General features: G+C 41.1%; 2 protein-coding genes across 5 annotated transcripts in view; both read left to right on the forward strand.

Moving 5' to 3' along the window:
• Window positions 1-20914, forward strand: part of kiaa0586 (KIAA0586 ortholog) — a 157239-nt gene that overhangs the window by 4072 nt on the left and 132253 nt on the right. For all 4 annotated transcript variants that reach the window (XM_067455911.1, XM_067455910.1, XM_067455914.1 and 1 more), the window contains 3 exons: window positions 382-556; window positions 1501-1650; window positions 7477-7603. In XM_067455911.1, the coding sequence (XP_067312012.1) occupies window positions 382-556; window positions 1501-1650; window positions 7477-7603 (452 nt within the window). The remainder of the gene's footprint in view (window positions 1-381; window positions 557-1500; window positions 1651-7476; window positions 7604-20914) is intronic.
• Window positions 11925-14756, forward strand: irf2bpl (interferon regulatory factor 2 binding protein-like). The gene has a single exon (XM_067455915.1). The coding sequence runs from the start codon at window positions 12056-12058 to the stop codon at window positions 14036-14038; it is 1983 nt and encodes a 660-aa protein (XP_067312016.1). The 5' UTR covers window positions 11925-12055; the 3' UTR covers window positions 14039-14756.

A 20914-nucleotide genomic window follows, 5' to 3' on the forward strand; every position in this document is an offset into this window, starting at 1 on the left:
ATTATGCAACGTGTATTGCACCCAAAACATTCATAGTTCAGTTTTCATGTTTCCCACCATCCTTAACCCTTGAATTGAATGTTTTTGCTACTGTAAATATCCTCTGTTATGATATGCTGACCTCTGTATAGAAGTATAGTTTGTACCATCTACCGTAACTACCAAATATTGAACAGATTAGGTCTACATAGTACATTGAACTCTTTTATTTGGAAAAAAGACTGCCATTCCTTGTTTTATGCAGTCACATGTTGTTGAATCACATACAACAGTTTCAGAGACCTGCAGAGGTTTTAGATTTGCTTCATAATTGGTTGTGTTTGTCAGTTTGTGCATTTCTTTATTATATGACAGCTCACAGGCACAGTCCTCTGTCTTTAGAATCGTCTCTTGGGCTCGGCTCTGGATGTCGTAGCAGCTCGTGCAAACACAGACTCACACTCCACCCTGCACACGGGCTCTGGAATCACCCAGACAGACTCTCTGCCAGTTCAGATCTCTGGGAGTCGCAGCATCAGACACTCTGCCACTGATCAAACTAGAAGGCCAGTGTCAGGTGAGTTGTGGTAGATTGTCTGAATATTTTCTGAATCTAAAATGGCAATATGCAGATTGTGTGTCAGAGGAATTAATCACCGTGCCATAGAACATTTTAGAAATTAGTAATAATGTGAGCAATAAAATATAGTAATAATAATCTTCCAGGAATGTTTACTTCAAAATATTCCTCATTTAAATAATTCCCGCCCCAGTGTATACGCATAAAACGAGGCGAGGGCTAGTTGAGTTGTGTTAGAAGTGCGTTGAAACTTGGAAGTTATGGTAAGACAGTTTTGGTGACATTTCCCAAACACACTTGAAGCGGTTGACCAATCACAGCACATTGCTCCAGCCGACCAATCAGAGAACATTGCACTTTTTGTGAAGCAGTTGATGCAGTTGAGCTCTGTTGACTTTTGACAACTGACGTTATGTGTCGCTTCGTTGCTCTGATTGGTTGTAGTTCTATCCAATTGAGGTCTTTCCTGGTTTGTTTGAAAGACGCCCCATAATCACAGCCCAATGGAGCAGTATCAGACTCATATTCTGACTAGAATTGAATATGAACACATCAGGCTACTATCTTAGTAGAGCTTAAAAACAAAATTAAGACTTTGTAAAGTGCCATAATATGGCACCTCAAGTGGCATAATATGTCGGTTCCCCTCAGGTTCTCACTGTTGTCTTAAGATGTTTGAGTGTGTCCAAGACTTTTTGTCTTTATTTTGAATAGTGTATCGCTTCATATTTTGAAATGCAACAAACCCACATTTTTTTGGGTTTTGTTTCTTTAAAATAAAGATTCATAATTTGTTGGGATATTTCTGTTATACAATGCAAATGCATTTAATACACATTAACGGTACTTTTTAGGGCCACTGTATGTTTGTATACAAGGAGAATTACCCAAACAAAGGGTGCTGATATTATTGTTTCTACATTGGTTTATTTCTCCTGCAGTCTCAAAGGAGGTGCACCGAGAAACACAAGCAGGTGGGTACAGAAGCCCAATGGACACCCCCGCACCACGGAAGGTCATTCCTAAACCCACCCACTGGACATCATCAACAAGCACCATCAAACCTCAAAGATCCTCTCTCAAAAAACAGGGTTGGTTTCTCTCATGCATCATTTTCTGTGTGTGTTTTTTGGCTGAAAGCAATGCTAATGGAAATGATCAGATTTTGTTGGTGTAAATCAGCCTAAGAGTGGTATTATGAATGACATTCAAGTCGAAACCACTTGATGGCAGTAGCGTCACTACTGAATTTTTGCGTTTGCAGCACTAGCAGAACTCCACTATAAAAATAACAGATTTCCACTTCTTTTACATTATTGTTATGTAGGTGTTAGTTTAATCAGAGCTAATGATAATCCATAACAGCATGAAAATATCTCCCATGACATCCCGTGTGGTTGAATCTAAATGCTTTCTTGGCTGATGTCATTCTGGAATTAGATGCATCTATTTTTGAATAGATTTTTGTGAGTCAGTATATCTAAATATAGACAAATGAAACATACTGTGCAATTTATTTATTGCTTTTTTTGTTGCCGTTATTAGTCCTTTGTATTAAGTAAATGATTTACATGCAAAGTCTTGTTTTCTTAATACGCATGGACTACGTTTTGGCAAGTAGACACAGCATTTTAATTAATCACTTCTGCACATATTTTTCTTTGGTTAAGTCTCATATCTTATCACTAATTTCGAATGGCATTCACTGCATCCATGGCTACAGGCTTTGGAATCCGTTGTGCGCCGCCTCCGCCAAGAAACCGCCTGCTTTGAGTTTCCTGTTTAAGAGGCAACAACGATCAGCCCAGCCCAGAACCTCATGTTCTCAAACTCCGAAACCAGTCATTTATCCCCGAGCATGCTTTTCCCTTTTAGACACCATCACTCAACCAATCTGTCACTCCTCCGGACTGGGTTGCAGACTTGCTTTTGCTCTGAAAACCAATTAAAGCAAAAAGCAGTTGTTGAAAGAGGTGTCACCGTTGAACAGCTGTGTAAATATGAACAGTTCAAGCTGTTCGCCTCAGTCACGCTGTTTTGCTCCTGTCGTAGAGAGCCGAGGCTTGTTATTGGAAAGCTTCGGGCATGTTAGCACAGGCTGACCTGGTAACACAGCTGCTTTAGTGTCTTCGAGAAGTGTGTGTCATTAAACAGGCCGCTGTAGGTCTGAATTACCCTGCTCGATGTTGTGTAACCATTACTGTAGGCCGAAACACTTTGGTGGTGTACTTGCTTATCACTTTCCTGATTTTTCTAATTCACATCTCTCTTTCCTCTTTTTCCAATTGCCGGCGATTATGTGCGAGCGGTGCGCTCGGAGACGGGGTCGCCGACACACGCCCGTCAGCGTGAAACCTGGGAGAATTTTCCCACCTGAATCTAATCCGCCGGCTGTTGCGGCCCCCTCTGTGTCTCCCACACGAACAGCGGATTGCTTTCCCAGACGCCGGAGCTTATTCTTAGGCTCACGTTGATGGATGTGTGTGGGAGAACAGAGAGTTAATTATGGCTTGCAGTTTTTTCGGTGTGTGTTTTTCCTGGAGTGTGAAAATTCTCACCCAGAGCATTAGCTCTGTCTGTTTTCTTACGAGCGCACATTCGACCTACATACATACACAATGCACTCCCCCAGATTGAGCGCTCCACGGAATTCGATGTGAAATTCAGGGAGATTCTTACATCAGCAAGTGTAAACGCTAAGGTTTTGGGCCGTGCGTGTCGAGACAGTGGGAATATTCTGCAGTAAGATGTCTGTTGCTACTGACTCCATTTTGTCACTTGTGAGCATCAATCTGGTCGGCATGGCAACCCGGTTTTTTCAGTGGCAGCGTTGCTCCATCTCTTCGGCTGTCAGACCGCTCGCTCTCTCTCCATTGAAACGAGCTATTTTTAGCCAACCTTCCTTTTGTTTCTCGTGTACATCATCAAAGCGGCATTAAATACATGCGGAGGGGGGAAATCTGGAGCGTGAAGATTTGTGTTGTGTAGAGGATACGTTTATATGTTCACCTGTTTATGAATAATGCACCGGCATATTAGGAGAGGTGTAGCCTATTAGGACTGGTTTAATTATCACAGCTCATGCATGCTTCGGTGGTAAGGCAAATTTAGTAGCTGTAATGGTTTTTGGTGGATTTTTTTCAGTTTATAGTTTATAAGAGAAAGTGACTATTTTAGGTGATATTTTTCACCTAATTTCCAGTAGTTTCCAGTAATCAAAGTTTAACCAGTCAACACTATTAAAAATGTATTATTCAAAATGTCAGCCAAAATATTGCCAATATGATGATTGGTCAATCATTTTCCATTTTTAATGCAATTTTACTGTTTTACTTAAATGGTCCTGTGGTGTGATGGATGAGTTGTTTAAAAGCAAAAATATTCCTTGTAGTTGCTTGACATCAATTTTTTTTACACAGTAGTTTACTAAAGGCACTGCAGTCACTGCTTGAAATGTCATTCTTTATTCATTTATTTTGATCCATTTAGCCTTTAGGTCAGTCAGATGTATCCAAACTGGTAGTGTTGGTAGTAAAATCAAATAGGTGAAACAAGAGTCAAATCATGTTGGTGGAGAAGCCTGCAGATTTTACATTAAGGGTTATGAATATTGCAGATGCCCTCAACAGCAATTCATGTGGTCTTACCTTATCAAAGATTTATGGGTAGGAATTTTAACTCGCACTAGACAAACACCCTTAAGATACCTTAGCTTAAGGACATGACATCATCTTGTCTATATTGTGCAATCATTTAATCTCTAAGCTTTTTATATGCATATGTGTAACGTTCAAAAGTTTCAGGTCAGTGTTACTTTTTAATGTTTCTGACATTTTTTCTGAAAAATACAGTTAAAACAGTAATATTATGAAATATTATTATTATTATAAAATATCTGTTTTATATTTAAATATATCCCTGTGATGGCAAAGCTAATTTTTCAGTGTAATTACTCCACTCATGCCACAGGATACATTCTTTTGTATTATTTGTAGTAATATGCGTTGCTAAGGACTTCATTTGGATAACTTTAAAGGTAATTTTCTCAATATTTAGACTTTGTTTGCACCCTCAGATTCCAGATTTTCAAATAGCTGTATCTCAGCCAAATATTCATCAGCTTTCAGACGGTTTTGTGTTCCAGGGTCACATATGTGTAGACAATACAGTTTAGACTAAGCAAGCAGATAAAAATATCGTCAAATACTGTATACTAGCATGTTTTATTAACACCATGACCTACATTGTGATCCTAACGTGTTCATTGTAGATTCTGAAACCTGGAAAGCTTCTTGTCACCGCTTCCATGTCAACCGGGAGATACCAGGGAGAGTCTGTCTGCCCCCCCACCCCCCCGCAGGGATGCCCTTTCCGGTATAAATGGCAGACTTTATTATTAGCCAGTGCCCTTACCTGCCGAGACCTCCATCAGTGTTGATGTGCGCTGGGGGGTGGGTCACATGCCGTGCGTCACAATTTAATAGAGCACAGACACGGTAGCCAGGCATCAGGGTTCTTTGTACCCCATAATGCACTTAATGCATTAGACAACTGGCACACCCCTGCTTTTTAACGGCATTTCCCTGAAGTGTTCGTGCAGAGTTTAACCTGCATGGGGTTTTTAGGTGTGCACTAGCACTGTAAGAGCTGTGCTCCCGACGGGCAGCAGTCTGGCATTGTGTGTCTGGCAGCACTATTACGAGAATCCGGCCCTTGGTGAGGTGCCAGCTCCATGTTAAATGCTGACTATTGTTTACTGCTCTGTGTTTGGTGTAATTATAAAAGCAGCAGAGTGGATCTCCGTGCAGCCATGGGTCTCAAACTCTACAGCTGATGTTTTGCAGCTGTGAATGTGTGTGGGTTTGACGTCACGCGGCAGCTGGGAAATGGGATCGGAATCTGTGCGGTAACGTTGGCAACTTGGTTTAGACCTATCAGGAGCTGTTGTCTCCAGCTGTCACAGTAAACAATCCCAGAATGCAATTTGGGGGAAAAATATGAACCAGAAAATTGATGACTGCTACAGTCTGGTTAATGAAGTTATTGATTTGTTTTTCATGTGACACAATATATGTTTATTGAAATTTGTCCTCTTGGGTGCAATGACAACATTTTTATTACATGTATGTGTCCTTCGTTCAGGCATTTCAATATTAAATAATGGACATGCTGCAGTCCATCAAAAACTATTCTAAACAACTTGTTTCTAATTAGTTTTCTAATTTGTTTTTACACAGTTTTATGGCCACATGCAGTATATTTCAGACAGGGTTTCTCTCTCTCTCTCTCTCTCTCTCTCTCTCTCTCTCTCTCTCTCTCTCTCTCTCTCTCTCTCTCTCTTAATTATTTACTAATTTATTTACTAATGCATTTTATTCATTTATAAAATCTTCAAATATAATCTCACAATTTTTACTTTTTTAAGTAGAAAAATCTAAATTGCAAGATATAAACTCAATATTGTGTCCTTTTTTCCCTTCAGAATTGTGATATTTGTGAGATATTTGTATAATTGTGAGATAGGCCTAAAATTTTAGTTTCAATGTTACCTATAAAAAACGGTATAGGTTTAAATATTATTTCATGCTGTAACTGTAATGCTATTATGCCCCTGTGAACTGCATATGTGAATATTATGTAGATCTATTGTTTCCATCAAATCTTTTCTTTAATAGTAGACTAACCATCGCAAATTTCTTCAGTCTTTGACGACAGTACTCTAAAAAATAGACAATCTTTTTTTTCATTCCGATTCTGACATCCAATGTCCCAACAAGACTTTTTTTTTTTGGATTTTGCTCATTTTCCACCACTTGTTACCACTGTTTTTCTGCCGTCACAATGCGTGTGCAGCCACAAATGACATAACTGTGGCGTCCGCTCACAAATGGTCTATTGTTTTTAACATTTATAATAATATTAAAATGAATTAAATGTTTTTTTTGAGCAGCAAATCAGCATTTTAGAATGATTCATTAAAAGATCATGTGACTAAAGCATGACTGTCTAAGGATGCTTAAAATTCAGCTTCGCCATCCCAGGATTAAAGTACATTTGAAAACAACAGTTATTGTAATCGTGGTAATATTATAGTTTCATTTGAGGTGTTTCTCAAAGTCAAATGTGTTAAATTACCAGACATTTTACAGCACGGCTCTTTTTGCAGACATTAACTGCGATGATTGTTTTTGCATGTCGGCTTGTTCTCTCACAGGAAACACGGTGCAGAGAGTCTGCGATACAGGAGGCTTTGTTTTGCCGTTGAGTCATGAGACTTTAGCTGCTCGTTTAACCGTATTCAAGAAGCCTCATGTTCCCTGTTAGCCAGACACTGGGGCCCGCTGGAGGCACGCATGGCAGCACCGCTGTTGTTCCAGTTGGAGGAGGCCCTCCTTACGCTGCCTTTTTGACCTTAAGGAAATGATTACGGTCAGGAGCTCTACTGTTGTTTTTGGAGGATTGAGAAATCCTTGTCCTGCGTATTTATATAGCTTTGTTTCCTTTCGTCTGCATTCCGCAGTGCCGCAGGGAGAGCATTCCACTCTCTGGCCTCCTAATAGGGCTCAGGAAAAAACACCAGGATATTTTACATCTGCGCCATATGAGGTTTCCCCCTCCGTGCTCTCAATTTGACTTTTTCCATTTACAGTCATAGGCTGACAAACTGTAAGAATAGAGAAAGAATAACCACTCGCTTGTGTTGAGAAACGCCTGGCGCGTATCACTTATTTATGGTGCGGGTTATTGGCACAGAGCACTGTATTTCTGCAGAATTGATGACTAGCCGAAACACACAGGGCCTTGTTAGAGTCGTGGGCCCGCAGCAGTGTGTGTTCTGGCAGCGACGAACCGGACTGCTGACTGCGGCAGGTGTCCGGTGGCCAGGCTGATCCTTGCGATATCTTCTCTCTTTGCAGGAAACGGCAGCCTTCAGGATCAGAGCCCTAATAACCAGAGGTCTCCTGAGAGATGCATTGTGCAGCCTGTCGGGGTAAAGAGGTTCGCCATGGCAACAGCTGACAACGGCCAACCGGAGCGGTCCAGGTAATAATAGATCTTGTTTTCAGAGCAGGAAGGCACACAACCCTCGGCCTTTCGTGTTTCTGCGTAAACAGTGTGTAACCATAGTAGTGGACCTACATAACTACTTCTTTTCCCAAGCCAAAGGAATGCTTTTGTTGTATTTACAGCACTCAGTTTGGCCATCTTGTCTTTTTCATTTAAATACGCCTTCCTAATGTTCCATAAGCAAGTGTCACTTAAGAACGAAGGAAGCACACACGTGTTTTTCTCCAGTGTCTCCCGCCGTGAAAGGCTTAAAGGGATAGTTCACCCAAAAATGATCTAATTAGAATTAGACCCCATTAACATGCATTATACGAGCAACATTTATAGTTAAAAATCTTCATGTGTGTTCTACTGAAGAAACAAACACACCTACATCTTGGATGTCCTGGGGGTAAGCAGATAAACATCACATTTTCATTTTTGGGTGAACTATCCCTTTAATGCAAAACGACAGTACAAGAAGCGGTGCGTCGATGTTAGAGGTCAACGTTGAACATCTTTGTTCTTGGTCTCTGACGTAGCAAGGGAGGTTCTCAAGACAAACATGTTTTTGGATCCCGTTCCAAACACTTTCTCCGTTACATCTGCAAATTCATTTTGGCCTCCTTCAAGAAGATTTGTCATGAGGAGCAAGATACTTAAATTAGAGTTGATATAACTGTCATGGGAAGACGGTTTGCAGCCGATGCTAACAAACTGTTCCTCAACGTATGGTGGCTTTTTAGATGTTGTCGTTGGCAATACCGTGTTTTTTGGACATGTGTTCACTGACGTACCAGACTACCATCTCAATACGATAGTAAATGAATTAGTTAATAAATGGGATCCGTCGAATTTATTTGATTTTGTTTTTAAAGAAATTGATACCTTTTTCTGTAGCTAGGATGCATTAAATTGATCAAAACTGACAGTGAAGACCTTTAAATAGTTTTGAAAAAAACTTTGAAAACAATTTTCAACATTAAAATAGAATTTTTTGAAATTGTAATCATATTTTGCAATGTTGTTTTTACTGTATTTTGATCAAATAAATGCAGCTTTGGTATGGTACAAAAAAAAAAAAAAAAAACATGGAAAAAAACGGGGCATGTGCCACCACCCATTTCGGTCACATTAACTATTCTTATAGCCAAAAATATTAGCTAATAATATGCTAGACATGAATATGTTAATTATTTAATACAATCGGTTCTTTTTTGCTAGAGGAGCCAAAAGAGCGTTTATTAACATACATGTTGAATAATATTTCAAATGTGTCCTTTTCAATAAATGTGGCTATAGCTAGTCTTTTATGTTCTTCTGGAAGCTTTGAAATACAGTTTGTGTTGGTTTTGTGACAGAACATTTTAAAAGAGTAAATTTGCTTTCAGTACCACCACTTTTTTTGGCAGATCAGCAGCTTCATTTTTCTTTTTCATTTTAAGTCAGTGTTTCTGTGTAACAGTAAAGTCTCTTTAAAAAAAGAAACAAGTGAGGGAGAGAGAAAGTCATACATCTGCAGGTTACTGAGTGCTCAACACAAGATGTGCACACATGAGCAGCTCTGGGAAGTCTCCGAGCAGCCTCTGGTTCCCATGGCAACTGTGGGGCGGTCTCTATCGGCTCCATCTGAGAATAGGTAAAGTAAATCTGCATGCATCTGGCCGCCCGCCAGCGTCTCAAATGAAAGAGCACTTTGAATGGCTGCCAGGTTTGGAGGAGGAGAGAGGCTGTCAGGCCTGCTTAATGTTGGCAGTTTGTACTTGGCAAGACTTGCCTTTTCCCAGAATCCCTCACTCTGGCAGCCCGCCAGCCACTTAGCGGAAGCTGAGAGTTAACCCCTGCGATAAGCTGGTGGAAAGCTGAACGTGGAAAACTTTCCATACAGTGTGTGTGTGTGTGTGTGTGTGTGTGTGTGTGTGTGTGTGTGTGTGTGTGTGTGTGTGTGTGTGTGTGTGTGTGTGTGTGTGTGTGTGTGTGTGTGTGTGTGTGTGTGTGTGTGTGTGTGTGTGTGTGTGTGTGTGTGTGGTGTGTGAGAGAGAGAGAGAGAGAGAGAGAGAGAGAGAGAGAGAGAGAGAGAGGGAGTGAGGGAGTGAGGGAGTGAGTGAGTGCCAAGCCTCAGGGTGATCTGTATTCATGAGAAGACTACAGGGACAGCGAAACATCCCTCAGTGAAAAATAAAGGAGGGTGAAATATCCTTTACAGGCAGACTGCAAATTTAGATTTTACATCTTTGCTAAAGGATTGCATTTTTTTTTTGCCCATATAATCCCAGTTAAATATTCTTGTGCAATATAATTAAAGTGTTATTCTCCAAAATATAAATATTTGAGTTCTACATATGGTCTTGTGTCGCACAAGGGCGTTTGAGTGTTTGCGAAGTAAAGCCTGATTTCATTCTGAAGTCAAGTGACTCACTCCAAGATAATTTGCGCAAACACTCGTTTCTTTGTGTTGTTAATTCGGGCACAAGCGAAAGACATCAGGCTCATTTACACCATCCGAGTCACAAGCACAAAGCACAAATACTGTACAAATTGTCTCCGGCTTTACAAGCTGGAAGACATTCTGCTTGACATATCAGTAGTGGTTATTTTATTCCTTTGACATCCAAATTCTGGCTCTGCAATGCTTGATGTACTGTATATATAATTTTCAGCAGAGGGAAAAAATCACATCCTCAGATTTGGCTCCTGCCTTACTTGGTAGTTATGTTTTTGTTTTCTGCTTGGATAAAGCACAGCTTCTTTCCGTGCCAGTAGAATGCAAGGATTGCAATAAATGGCATTTCTCCTCTCCTCCAGACCTCCCTTGCTTTTTTTTCCCTTTTTTCGGTTTTTCCACCCCCTCGTCTTGTTGTATAACAGGGCTTTTTTTCTTTTCTTTTTTCCGTCTACGGTGTGCTGTTAAGCAAAGAATAGACTATGGGAAAGGGGCTTTAGGGGCGGGGCTGCCAAACTTCCTCATTTAAGGTAAACAAAGACCCAGGGGCTGACCGATATTACCATGCAAAACCACAGAAATATTATATTTAATAATCATATTTATTAAATCACTTAAAGAGGTCAGAATATCTACAGTTGACAAAAACATTGTTTATGTTTAAGGAAGTCTGTACACCGTGGAGCATAGATATTATTTCAAATGCCCAAAAATATCTTGTGTGTATGACCAAAGTATGCTTATTTTTATTGTAAATTACACATGCATTTTGCTGGTGTAAGCATTTTTACAAGATGATCTTGCATTATTAATAGAACCGCAAAATATCAAGCTTATGGACTTTTAGAAGCACTAAGAACAGACACTCTGGAAGAAACATGAATACCTCAGATTTTCCACCCACAACTCTGGCTCTTGTATTCTGAAAGCAAGCTGGCCAATAAGATATGGCAAGCAGCTTAAACATATATATATATATATATATATATATATATATATATATATATATATATATATATATATATATATATATATATATATATATATATATATATATATATATGTATATGTATATGTATATTATTAAAACAATTCTGTTTGCTAAATAATTATCCTAGTATGTTTTTGTATATGTGATCCAGTGTCCATTTTATTTTCACTAGTAAGTTTTCATTAGATTGTAATGTTTATTCTAACAGTAATGTTTATTGATTAAAGTAGCATTTTATAATAATGTATCACATTTATTCATTAGAAACTAGTGTTTATTACATTTATTTATTAGATACTAGTACTTATATTTTTTGGCACTAGTCGTTATAATAGTTGGGATAATTATTGGGATAAACTATTCTATTTTTACTGATAACATTATTATTATTATTAATAATAATTAATAATAATATCATTATTATATCATTAACTATTCACTACAGACTAGTATGCATGCTGGTGTCCATTCCAGAATTACTATAGTAACTGTTAATTAGTTTCTAGTGATTATTTCCTGGAGACACATTCTAGACTTAACAGTACTCATTTATTAGAGAAAATATACTAATAAACACTAAAGTTGTAGGATCGTTACTTTCCACTAATGAGACTAAAGGGACTAGAATAATAATAATAATAAAAATATATATAATAGTATTTATTGAACAAGTATACTGAATTGAAACTAGTTACCATTGGATTAACTTAATATTCATTTAAAAACGTGCTAGTAACTTAAAAATAAACAATAGTATGTTTTAAGCGTAAACGTTTCAGCGGCTTGCCATAATGGTGGCGGTGTGCGTTTCTCGGTCCATTCAGAAGATTTGTTAGGGAGTGGTTAGCGCATGCGCACTCGCATGGCAACAAGTGGCTTGTCATTTGTAACAGAAAAAGGAACTGCGGAACGTGGTGCTTACGTCACTGGCCCAGCCAGGTGGCATTCCGAGAAGCAGAAGAGGCGCATTCGCCTCCTAGTAACCGTATAACGGATCCGAGAGGAGCAGCTCAACATGTCTTCGGCGCAGGTCTCCTCGTCGAGGAGACAGTCGTGTTATCTTTGTGACCTGCCGCGCATGCCGTGGGCGATGATTTGGGATTTTACGGAGCCCGTGTGCAGGGGTTGCGTGAACTACGAAGGCGCTGATCGGATCGAGTTTGTTATCGAGACCGCGCGCCATCTGAAGCGGGCTCATGGCTTCCAGGAAGGTAGATCCCCGGGTCCCGCGCCGCCGCCTGCGGTGAAAGCACAAGCGGGGATGTCATCCAAGGAGTCGGTGCAGATGAATCATGTGGACGGCTCGTCCAAACAGCAGCAGCAACAACAGCAGCAGCAGCAGTCTGGCTTGGACCGATACGCGCTCGGAACCGAGCGATCGCGCTTTGATTATTCCAGCATCGGCGCGCATAGGCTTCCGAACGGGCTCGGTGGACCGAACGGCTTCCCCAAATCAGACGACGGACCCCCCGAACTCAACCGACAGAGTCCTAACTCGCGTCGGAACCACGGGCTGGTGGCTGTGTCGGGGCAGATGAGCGTGCCGCCGAACCTCCTCCCGCAGACCCTCCTGAACGGCCCACCCTCAGCAGCGAGTATAGCGCAGCACAGCCTGTCTGGACGAGCCCCTCCAGCCACGACCAGCATCGGACCCGCGCTCGCGCTCTCCGAGCAAGGTAAAAGACCCGGTTCTGTGTCCAGCACGGACCAAGAGAGAGATATGAAAGAGAAACAGCGTAACGCAGAGGCTCTGTCTGAACTTGGTGAAAGTTTGAGAAACAGGTCAGAGGATTGGGCAAACAAACCTAAGATAGTGAGGGACACACTGATCACACTTTCCAATTGCACTCCATTTGATGTGAGGTTCAAGAAAGATCATTCCCTTCTAGGTAGGGTGTTTGCTTTTGATGCCATTTCCAAGCCTGGCATGGACTATGAACTGAAAATATTCATTGAGTATCCCAGTGGATCTGGTAATGTGTTTTCCAGTGCGTCCGGTGTGGCTAAACAGATGTATCAGGACTGCATGAAAGACTTTGGCAGAGGGCTTTCCTCTGGCTTTAAATACCTGGAATATGAGAAAAAGCACGGCTCTGGTGACTGGAGGCTCCTGGGCGATTTGCTGCCGGAGTCCGTGCGTTTCTTTAAGGAGGGGCTCGGAGGCGAAATGCTGCCCCAGCCGTACATCGACGCCAGCTGCCCTCTGCTGCCCTCGGCGCTGGTCAACATGCCCCGGGCCGTGGCGTCGGGCAGCGCGCTCAGGACAGGCGTGCGCAAACGCAAAGCCTCCCCAGAACCGGACTCGGCGGATGGGGAGCAGCAGAGACAGCAGTGGATGGCGAGTCAAAGCGAGGCGCTCAAACTGACCATGGCGTCCGGCTCGTTCGCAGCCTCTCACGGCGGACCGCCACCCCTGGGGTCGGTGCACTCCAGCCGAGCCACCCCACCCGAATCGGCCCCACAAAACGGACAGTCCCCCATGGCTGCGCTCATGTCGGTCGCAGATACTTTGGGGAACGCACACTCGCCAAAGGACAGCAACTCTGTGCACTCTACCACATCCACCCGACACAACAGTAGCAGCCCGGTCTCCCCCGCCTCGGTGTCTGGACAGCGGCGTTTGGCCTCCCGAAACGGGGAGATCAGTCTGACAGGGACGCCTTCCCAATCGGGTTCACATCAGGGCATGGATCAGGTGCACCCTCAGAACATTCCAGACTCACCCATGGCCAATAACGGACCCTTGTGTTGTACTATCTGCCACGAACGTTTAGAAGACACACACTTCGTCCAGTGCCCGTCAGTTCCTAACCACAAATTCTGCTTCCCGTGTTCCCGGGAAAGCATTAAAGCGCAGGGGGCCACGGGAGAGGTGTACTGCCCCAGCGGAGAGAAATGCCCCCTGGTAGGGTCAAACGTGCCTTGGGCTTTCATGCAAGGCGAGATAGCGACCATTTTAGCTGGGGATGTGAAAGTAAAGAAAGAAAGAGACCCTTAAAAATCAATAGATATGCTTCCTGCAACAGAAACAGACAAGTGAAGCGAGTATATTTAGGGTTGTGTCTTAAAACCTAGCGGACTGCCTGCCAAGACAACATTTATGAATATTATCGATGCATTTTAAATGCTAAGTGTGTGCAGCACGCTTGGTTTTGAGACACAGCCTACTTGTTGTGAATATTGAAGTAACAGAAATAGTCCAGTGTACAGAGACATTTGTTTTCCTCCACGAAGGAGGAGGATGTGTGCGTGGAAACCTTTTTTTACGGCACTTTTACGGTTTACGTTAACGTTTCTATTCAATTTCATACTTATTTTCCACATCTTACATGTACAATCCCAAGCAAAAAAAAAAAAAAATGTTATTAATGAATACACTTTTTGTGGTAGGTATAACAAATGAAGTGAGTCTAAGAGAGGGCATTTTTTGTTTCTTGGAACCCGTCCTTTTTTTTCCCTTCTTCTTCTTTTTTTTTAGTATGATCTTTAAAACAACAGTTTTTAATTTGTATCCCGTGGTCTGAGAATACAGATATATTTTATTACGTGTTTTCATTCTCTTTTTGCTTTAAAGTTGCACGGACGCTTTAGTAGAGCAAAAAATACTGTAAATGAAAAATGAAATGCTCTGTTTGTTTATACATATTTCTGTAGTAACAGAAGACTTGTAACGTGCCTTGGAGCTGAGTAAATTGTAATAAATTCATTGATATTAACTCTTTGTGGCGTGTTAATTTGTTCAGGTTAGAAATGTTAAGATATTTGAATTCTGCCTTGATTTATTTCAAAGTTCTCTGATGAATCCTCATAATTGGCAAATTCTAGGCTTTGTTTCTTTCTGTGTAACAGAAGATCTTGGCAGCGTGGAGATTTTTGGCGTCGTCTATTTGTTTATGAAACGGAGATTTTGTAGATGCTCATCCACTGGCCAAAATGATTTATCATCAACAATATCCATCCACAAGTTATTTAAAAAAAAAGAAAGAAAAGTACTCAGCAAGCACATTTCTCTGTTATGTGCAGCAGGGGATTGAGTATCACAGTTAGCATATCTTTTGCATTCATGTCACTGTTTCTGCTCCAGATAGATGTAGTCTTGCTACACTGACCTAAAAGTCAAATGTTGACGCAGCCACAGGCCATGAAACATCAATTCAGCACTCCCTGATGGGTGTCACATGGGGTAGGTGCAGTGCTTGTTTAATATGTGCTGTTTTTTTTACTCCCTATGCAACAAATTCTGTTAATAGCGCACGATAAAAACAGTTTTACTGCATATACAGAAGGCGTTAAAATACGCACAATTACCCTGCTCTTAGCACACAGTTTCTTAATCTGTTATGCCTCAATTTAGGAGCTGTTAGCTGTTCTCTCTCTCCGTGTGTCAGAGTATTTTGGTGCGGGCAGGAAAGCTGGAGAGGGAAAATGCTTGCACATGCCTGAGATGGCCCTGGGGATGTATTCCTCATTTAGAATTCAGCTGGTCTGGTCATGTGACTTGTCAGTCGTACACTTGCATTGGCTGCAGGAGCGAGGGAAAACAGTTGGTGCGTGGCTGTTGCCATGACTCAAACTAATGCTCTTTCACAGACAAATAGAAGGTGGCACAATTCATTCATGGCAGTCGGCCATGCAAGAGCATCCAGTCCAAATAACTGGGGGGACGTTAAGGTCAGAGAACAATGCACATGCCAAGCTATCTTACTGAAGTGGGCTCTGTCTGTGGTTGAATTGTGTGGAGGCCTGTGGTGCACATCCTGTAGATCAGAATAATTTAAGCCGGAACTAGAACAGTTCTGCACTATGCAGAAGTTGGTTTCTATAAAGGCCATGTGCAACACTTGTTTTTGTTAATCAGCATGCTGTGTAGTACACATTATGCATTTTTAATTCAATTGATGTATTAATGTAGTTTACATGCAGCATGCAGCGTGTATATATGTATGTATTTGTGTGTGTGTGTATGTATGTATGTATATATATATATATATATATATATATATATATATATATATATATATATATATATATACACACACACACACACACACACAACCCTATTATATGTGTGTGTGTGTGTATGTATGTATGTATGTGTGTGTATGTGTATATATATATATATACATACATACATACATACATACATACATACATACACTATATATACAGTGCACTGCATCTGTAAATATCAAATTTACAAATAGGATTTGCAACAATATTCTGATGCACAGTTGAAACTGAATGTTTTTTCCTCATTAAATCATGCATACGAATTCAGATTTCCTTGCCAAACTATTTGCATATTCAAAAGACAATGGCTCACATGACAGCACAATAGATTACCGAGGCAATTTAGTAAATTTTTGTACAATACACCCATAATCCTTCTAAACCTGGTGAAGAGATTAGTTGTCGTGCTTTGTGGTGCATTGCAGTGATATTGTCGCTGCTGTTCTGTCTGCGAGGAATCAAAGGTGTGGTGTCTGGTTCAGGATGGAGTGGGCTTCTATTGTCATGCTAAAACTGACTTGGGTTTGAGGTGCCCTTGGCTGGTCCGTAATCGCCTGGGTTTCAAGTTTCAGTGCACATTCAAAGGAAAAATAAACAGATACACCAACCCCACCCATTACAGAAGGCGGGGGTCTCACTTCCTGTTTACCACACATGCTTCTGTAGTGTCTTGAGTGTGTGTGTTAAATTCTGCACCTTTTCATGGAATGCTCTGGGAATGACGTGGAGAGGACAATTTAATCAACTTTATAGTAAATATAAGCCCTGTAAATGCTTAATAAGTCCCACGTGATTATTGTGAATGGTCATGTAAGGATAGAAATATTCTGTGTTTCAGCACAAAGCATTTTGCATTTATTGAAGCACTGATGTATGTGAACCGTTTTTTACAGTCTATTGTGTGTTGGATTTACATCTCAATTAATATTAATCTCTAATGTGATAGCTTGTCTGTTTCGGAACATTTGTTTTTGGTCGCATTGTAAAATCACTGCAGTCTGTCCACCCTTCGCTAGCTAGTGATGCCAGCGGCTTCTTCCCCTCCTCCAATTCCCTTCATCCCCATAACACACTCACACTTTCTCTCTCTCTCTCTCTCTCTCTCTCTCTCTCTCTCTCTCTCTCTCTCTCTCTCTCTCTCTCTCTCTCTCTCTCTCTCTCTCTCTCTCTCTCTCTCTCTCTCTCTCTCTCTCTCTCTCTCTCTCTCTCTCTCTCTCTCTCTCTCTCTCTCTCTCTCTCTCTCTCTCTCTCTCTCTCTCTCTCTCTCTCCCCCCTTCAAGGGAGAAGTTTCCAGTGGATAAAAATACAGCCACTCCAAAGGTTACGCTGCAGTGGCATCGTGCACAGTTGCCCATGGTAACAGCCTTGTTCAAAACATCATTTATTCAGGAATGTGCTGAGAGGTTCAGCGTTAACCCTGCGTGTGCCGACATCTGGCTGTCTGTGCCACTGTTTTTAGCCACGTTTTCCATGTCTTTTCTTTAATCGTCATTTTTATAATTACAATACGGTTCTCTTGCTGATATTGGTACATTACTTGCCTCTTTGTCATTGTAATGAATAACAATGCAGTTACAGTCGGCGTGAAATCTCACAATCCTATCAACAACCCGATCCTCCTCTTAGATTTTTTGGGCTAATCAGTTATACTAACAATAAGGGGAGAAAAGATCCGTCGCTATGTTCATTTCGTATTGATTCCAATTATTTATTTTTTGCCTTATGTAAACTATTCTGTTCTTTTTCTGTGCTGCTAGCATTTAACCTTTTGCTTAAAATCATTTTATTGCATAAAAAATGTTTTCCTGAGAGTCCCGACCTATTCCATTGCGTCAATGTTGCAAACAAACAAAATAATGTTTTTAAAATCAGCACACTGAGGAAATCAGTCTGCAAATGGCTTGAAGTTGTCTGTGGCAATTAAACTGGCATATGCAAAACTTTTTTAACCATTCGACCTCATCACCATCACCCCCCCCTCCCACCACCACCACCACCACCAGCACGTCAATGCATCCCTGACTGCGATATGGCATTTAACTCTCTGCGCTTGTGCTTGTTATTTAGCACCAGCGGAGGAGGAAGGGAAGAAGGGGGGGTAATGTGCAAAAGGGTTATTCCCATTTTGTTTTCATTCACTGTGCCTCCGAGCACAACCATTTATAGACGGTGATGTCAGCACTATCTTCCATAGCCCAGGGCCTCTTTGGCACATAATGTATGCAATCTCAGACATTCCATTCCTGCCTCGCAAATAAGCTGCGGGCTACAGCGGGCGTGTGCTTCCCCCTCTTTCTGCAGATATTAAAGGCGCAGAGGGGGAATTGATTTTCTCCTGCTTTTCACTCCTACTCTCTCATTTAGTTTATTTTTTGGCTGTTTTTTTCTTTTCTAGCGCAGAGAAACTAGACAGTAAATCCTTTTTTCAATCATTTGGGGATAGCATGTTATTGTTAAAATGATTTAATGCGCTATCCGTCGTCTCTCATTTTGCAAATGGCTAAATTCACACTTTTGTGGACGTGTTATTAAATAAGCATCTTTTTAAAGATCCTCTCTATTTTTATCAGCTCATTATATAAGAACATGTGCCTCACGGAACAGACACAGCTCCGGTCTACCCTTGACTAATGGCATGTGGGTTGTAAAAAGGGGGTCCGTTTTGGCAGCGTTTCAGATGTTTTTCATTAGCTTGTAAAGGACATCAATTTTCGGATGGAATTCCAATTTGCATTTCAAGGCCAGTCCCTCCTTGAGGGCCAGGGCCTGTTACAGCTTCCTGTAGATTCCCGCCGGAGAAGTAGCGGGTGGGGGGCTAGTTTGGGGGCAGGGGATTGTTTCTGAGCACATGAAAATGGCCTATAGGGCACCATGGAGACTCCGTCTGTCTCGAAAAGCTCGCAGGCTGGATTGTTAAAGGATGGTTTCACTTGATTGATCTAAAGTGTTGAACTGAGAACCCGCTGAATACATGCCGGAGTGCAATTTTTGCATCTTGTGACTCTTTTATGTGCTTTTTAATTCGGTTTATTGCGTTTAAACAACTATAATGACACATTTTTTGAATATTCATCTTATTTTTCCTCCAAACCACTGAGTACCAAACATTCCTTCCTTTGTTTTTGGTTTGCAGACGGACTGGCTTGTTGGAAGGAAGGGGTTAATTTGTAACCACAGTCTGTGCGGCTCTTGGCCGGCTCACTGGAGAAATGTAGCCCCCTTTCATTCTCTGGGTTGTTTACACGACTGGCAGCCATTTTAGACTGGAGCTCTGCTAACATAGAGAGGTCTCGGGTTTCTTAGGCTTTCACAGTGCAGCGAGTTCAGTCAGCGGCTTGTTCTGTCATCCATCTTCCATCGGGGGCCCTTCCCCCCTTACACATTCACACACACACACACACACACACACACACACACACACACACACACACACACACACACACACACACACACACACACACACACACACACACACACACACACACACACTCTCTCTCTCATTCTGCAATCTGGTCACCATCCACTGTACTCGGAGAGCTGTACACTGTTCACTTTTAAGTGCTCTGTTGTTTATTAAAGCAGTAATCCACTTGAGAATGAACATTATAATGATTTTTCCAAGGTTAAGAGGTGTTTTTAGTTAACGCATTGCTGAAGTGTGTTTTATCATGTTGTTGCATCAGCAATAAAACACAACAATGTTCTGTATGTGTCAAATGTATTAATACTAATCTTAATGAAATGCTGCTTATCCATAAACATAAATGTTAATACTCTTCTTATATTTATAAAAATATATATAAACATTACAGGACATTGCAGAGGTAAAACAGATTGCACCCCCCTCCCCCCATTTTTTTGTTAAATTGCTCTGACTCTTTATCAAGCCTTTTTTGTGCCCGATTCTCTCATTTGCCCTTTTTTTCTCATTCAGTCAACCTCGTCTTGTCCTAAATTTGAAAGCGCATGCTTTTCACAGAGCTGTTAAGGGATCAGGATTCTGTGTCTGCATTAGTATCTGTCTGTCTGTTGCCTTGATCATGTACCAAGAAACACAGATGATCTCACTGGACTAAAACCATCAGTATTAATAGCAGCGAAACTCCCATGTAATGAAAACCTTCCCAACGACCTTGTGGTGAAACCAAAGGTTGTCATCTATCGCAGCGGCTAGAAAGGACAATGGGTGTGGTTTGCCCACTGAAGGGTCTAATTGGAGGGCTCTTTAAAGGTGATGTCATTTATTTGTCTATGGGTCTTTAACTTAGCACTGTTGCTTTCCTATCGCTCAGGCATTATTGCAGACCTTCTGATTGGACCTAATCAGGTGTTCCTCTGTGTCAAAACAACCCCATCCCATCATCACACCCGGAGTGGTATCATCTGCTTTCATTAGGAAATGAGTAAGATTGATCAGCCGAGACCTCCTGAGCTGTTTGTTACAATCATGTCAACAAATACACCCTCTATTTACAAGATAGATTTAGCCTTTTCTAAAATCAATAAGCCGTGTATGGTACTGTATGAAAGCAGCTAATTTGTTTCAAATGATTTTGTTAGCATGTTGATATTTGTTCTGCAGTAAATACTAGTGTTGAATTGAGTTGACTTTGACCTTTTCTGTTTAGTTGATCATCCAATGGGCAAGTAATCAGAAATCATGCTACCATGTTAGATCATAGATTATTATTATTTATTTATTTATTTTATTTGTTTGTTTGGATCTTTGCATAGTTTTCATTACCTAGTTACATCTGAAAATTGCTCCAAGATGTATTGACCTGAAAATAATATGTTTTGCATGAAGTGATTTTGTTTTTGCACTACATTTAAAGGTGCACAGTAATTTAAAGGTGCACAGTAA

Source organism: Pseudorasbora parva, chromosome 10, assembly GCF_024679245.1.
Source record: "Pseudorasbora parva isolate DD20220531a chromosome 10, ASM2467924v1, whole genome shotgun sequence".
In the NCBI taxonomy this organism is placed as follows: Eukaryota; Metazoa; Chordata; class Actinopteri; order Cypriniformes; family Gobionidae; genus Pseudorasbora; species Pseudorasbora parva.

Coding starts and splice junctions, on each gene's coding strand:
- irf2bpl (XM_067455915.1), top strand. CDS start 12,056: ATGTCTTCGGCGCAGGTCTCCTCGTCGAGGAGACAGTCGTGTTATCTT.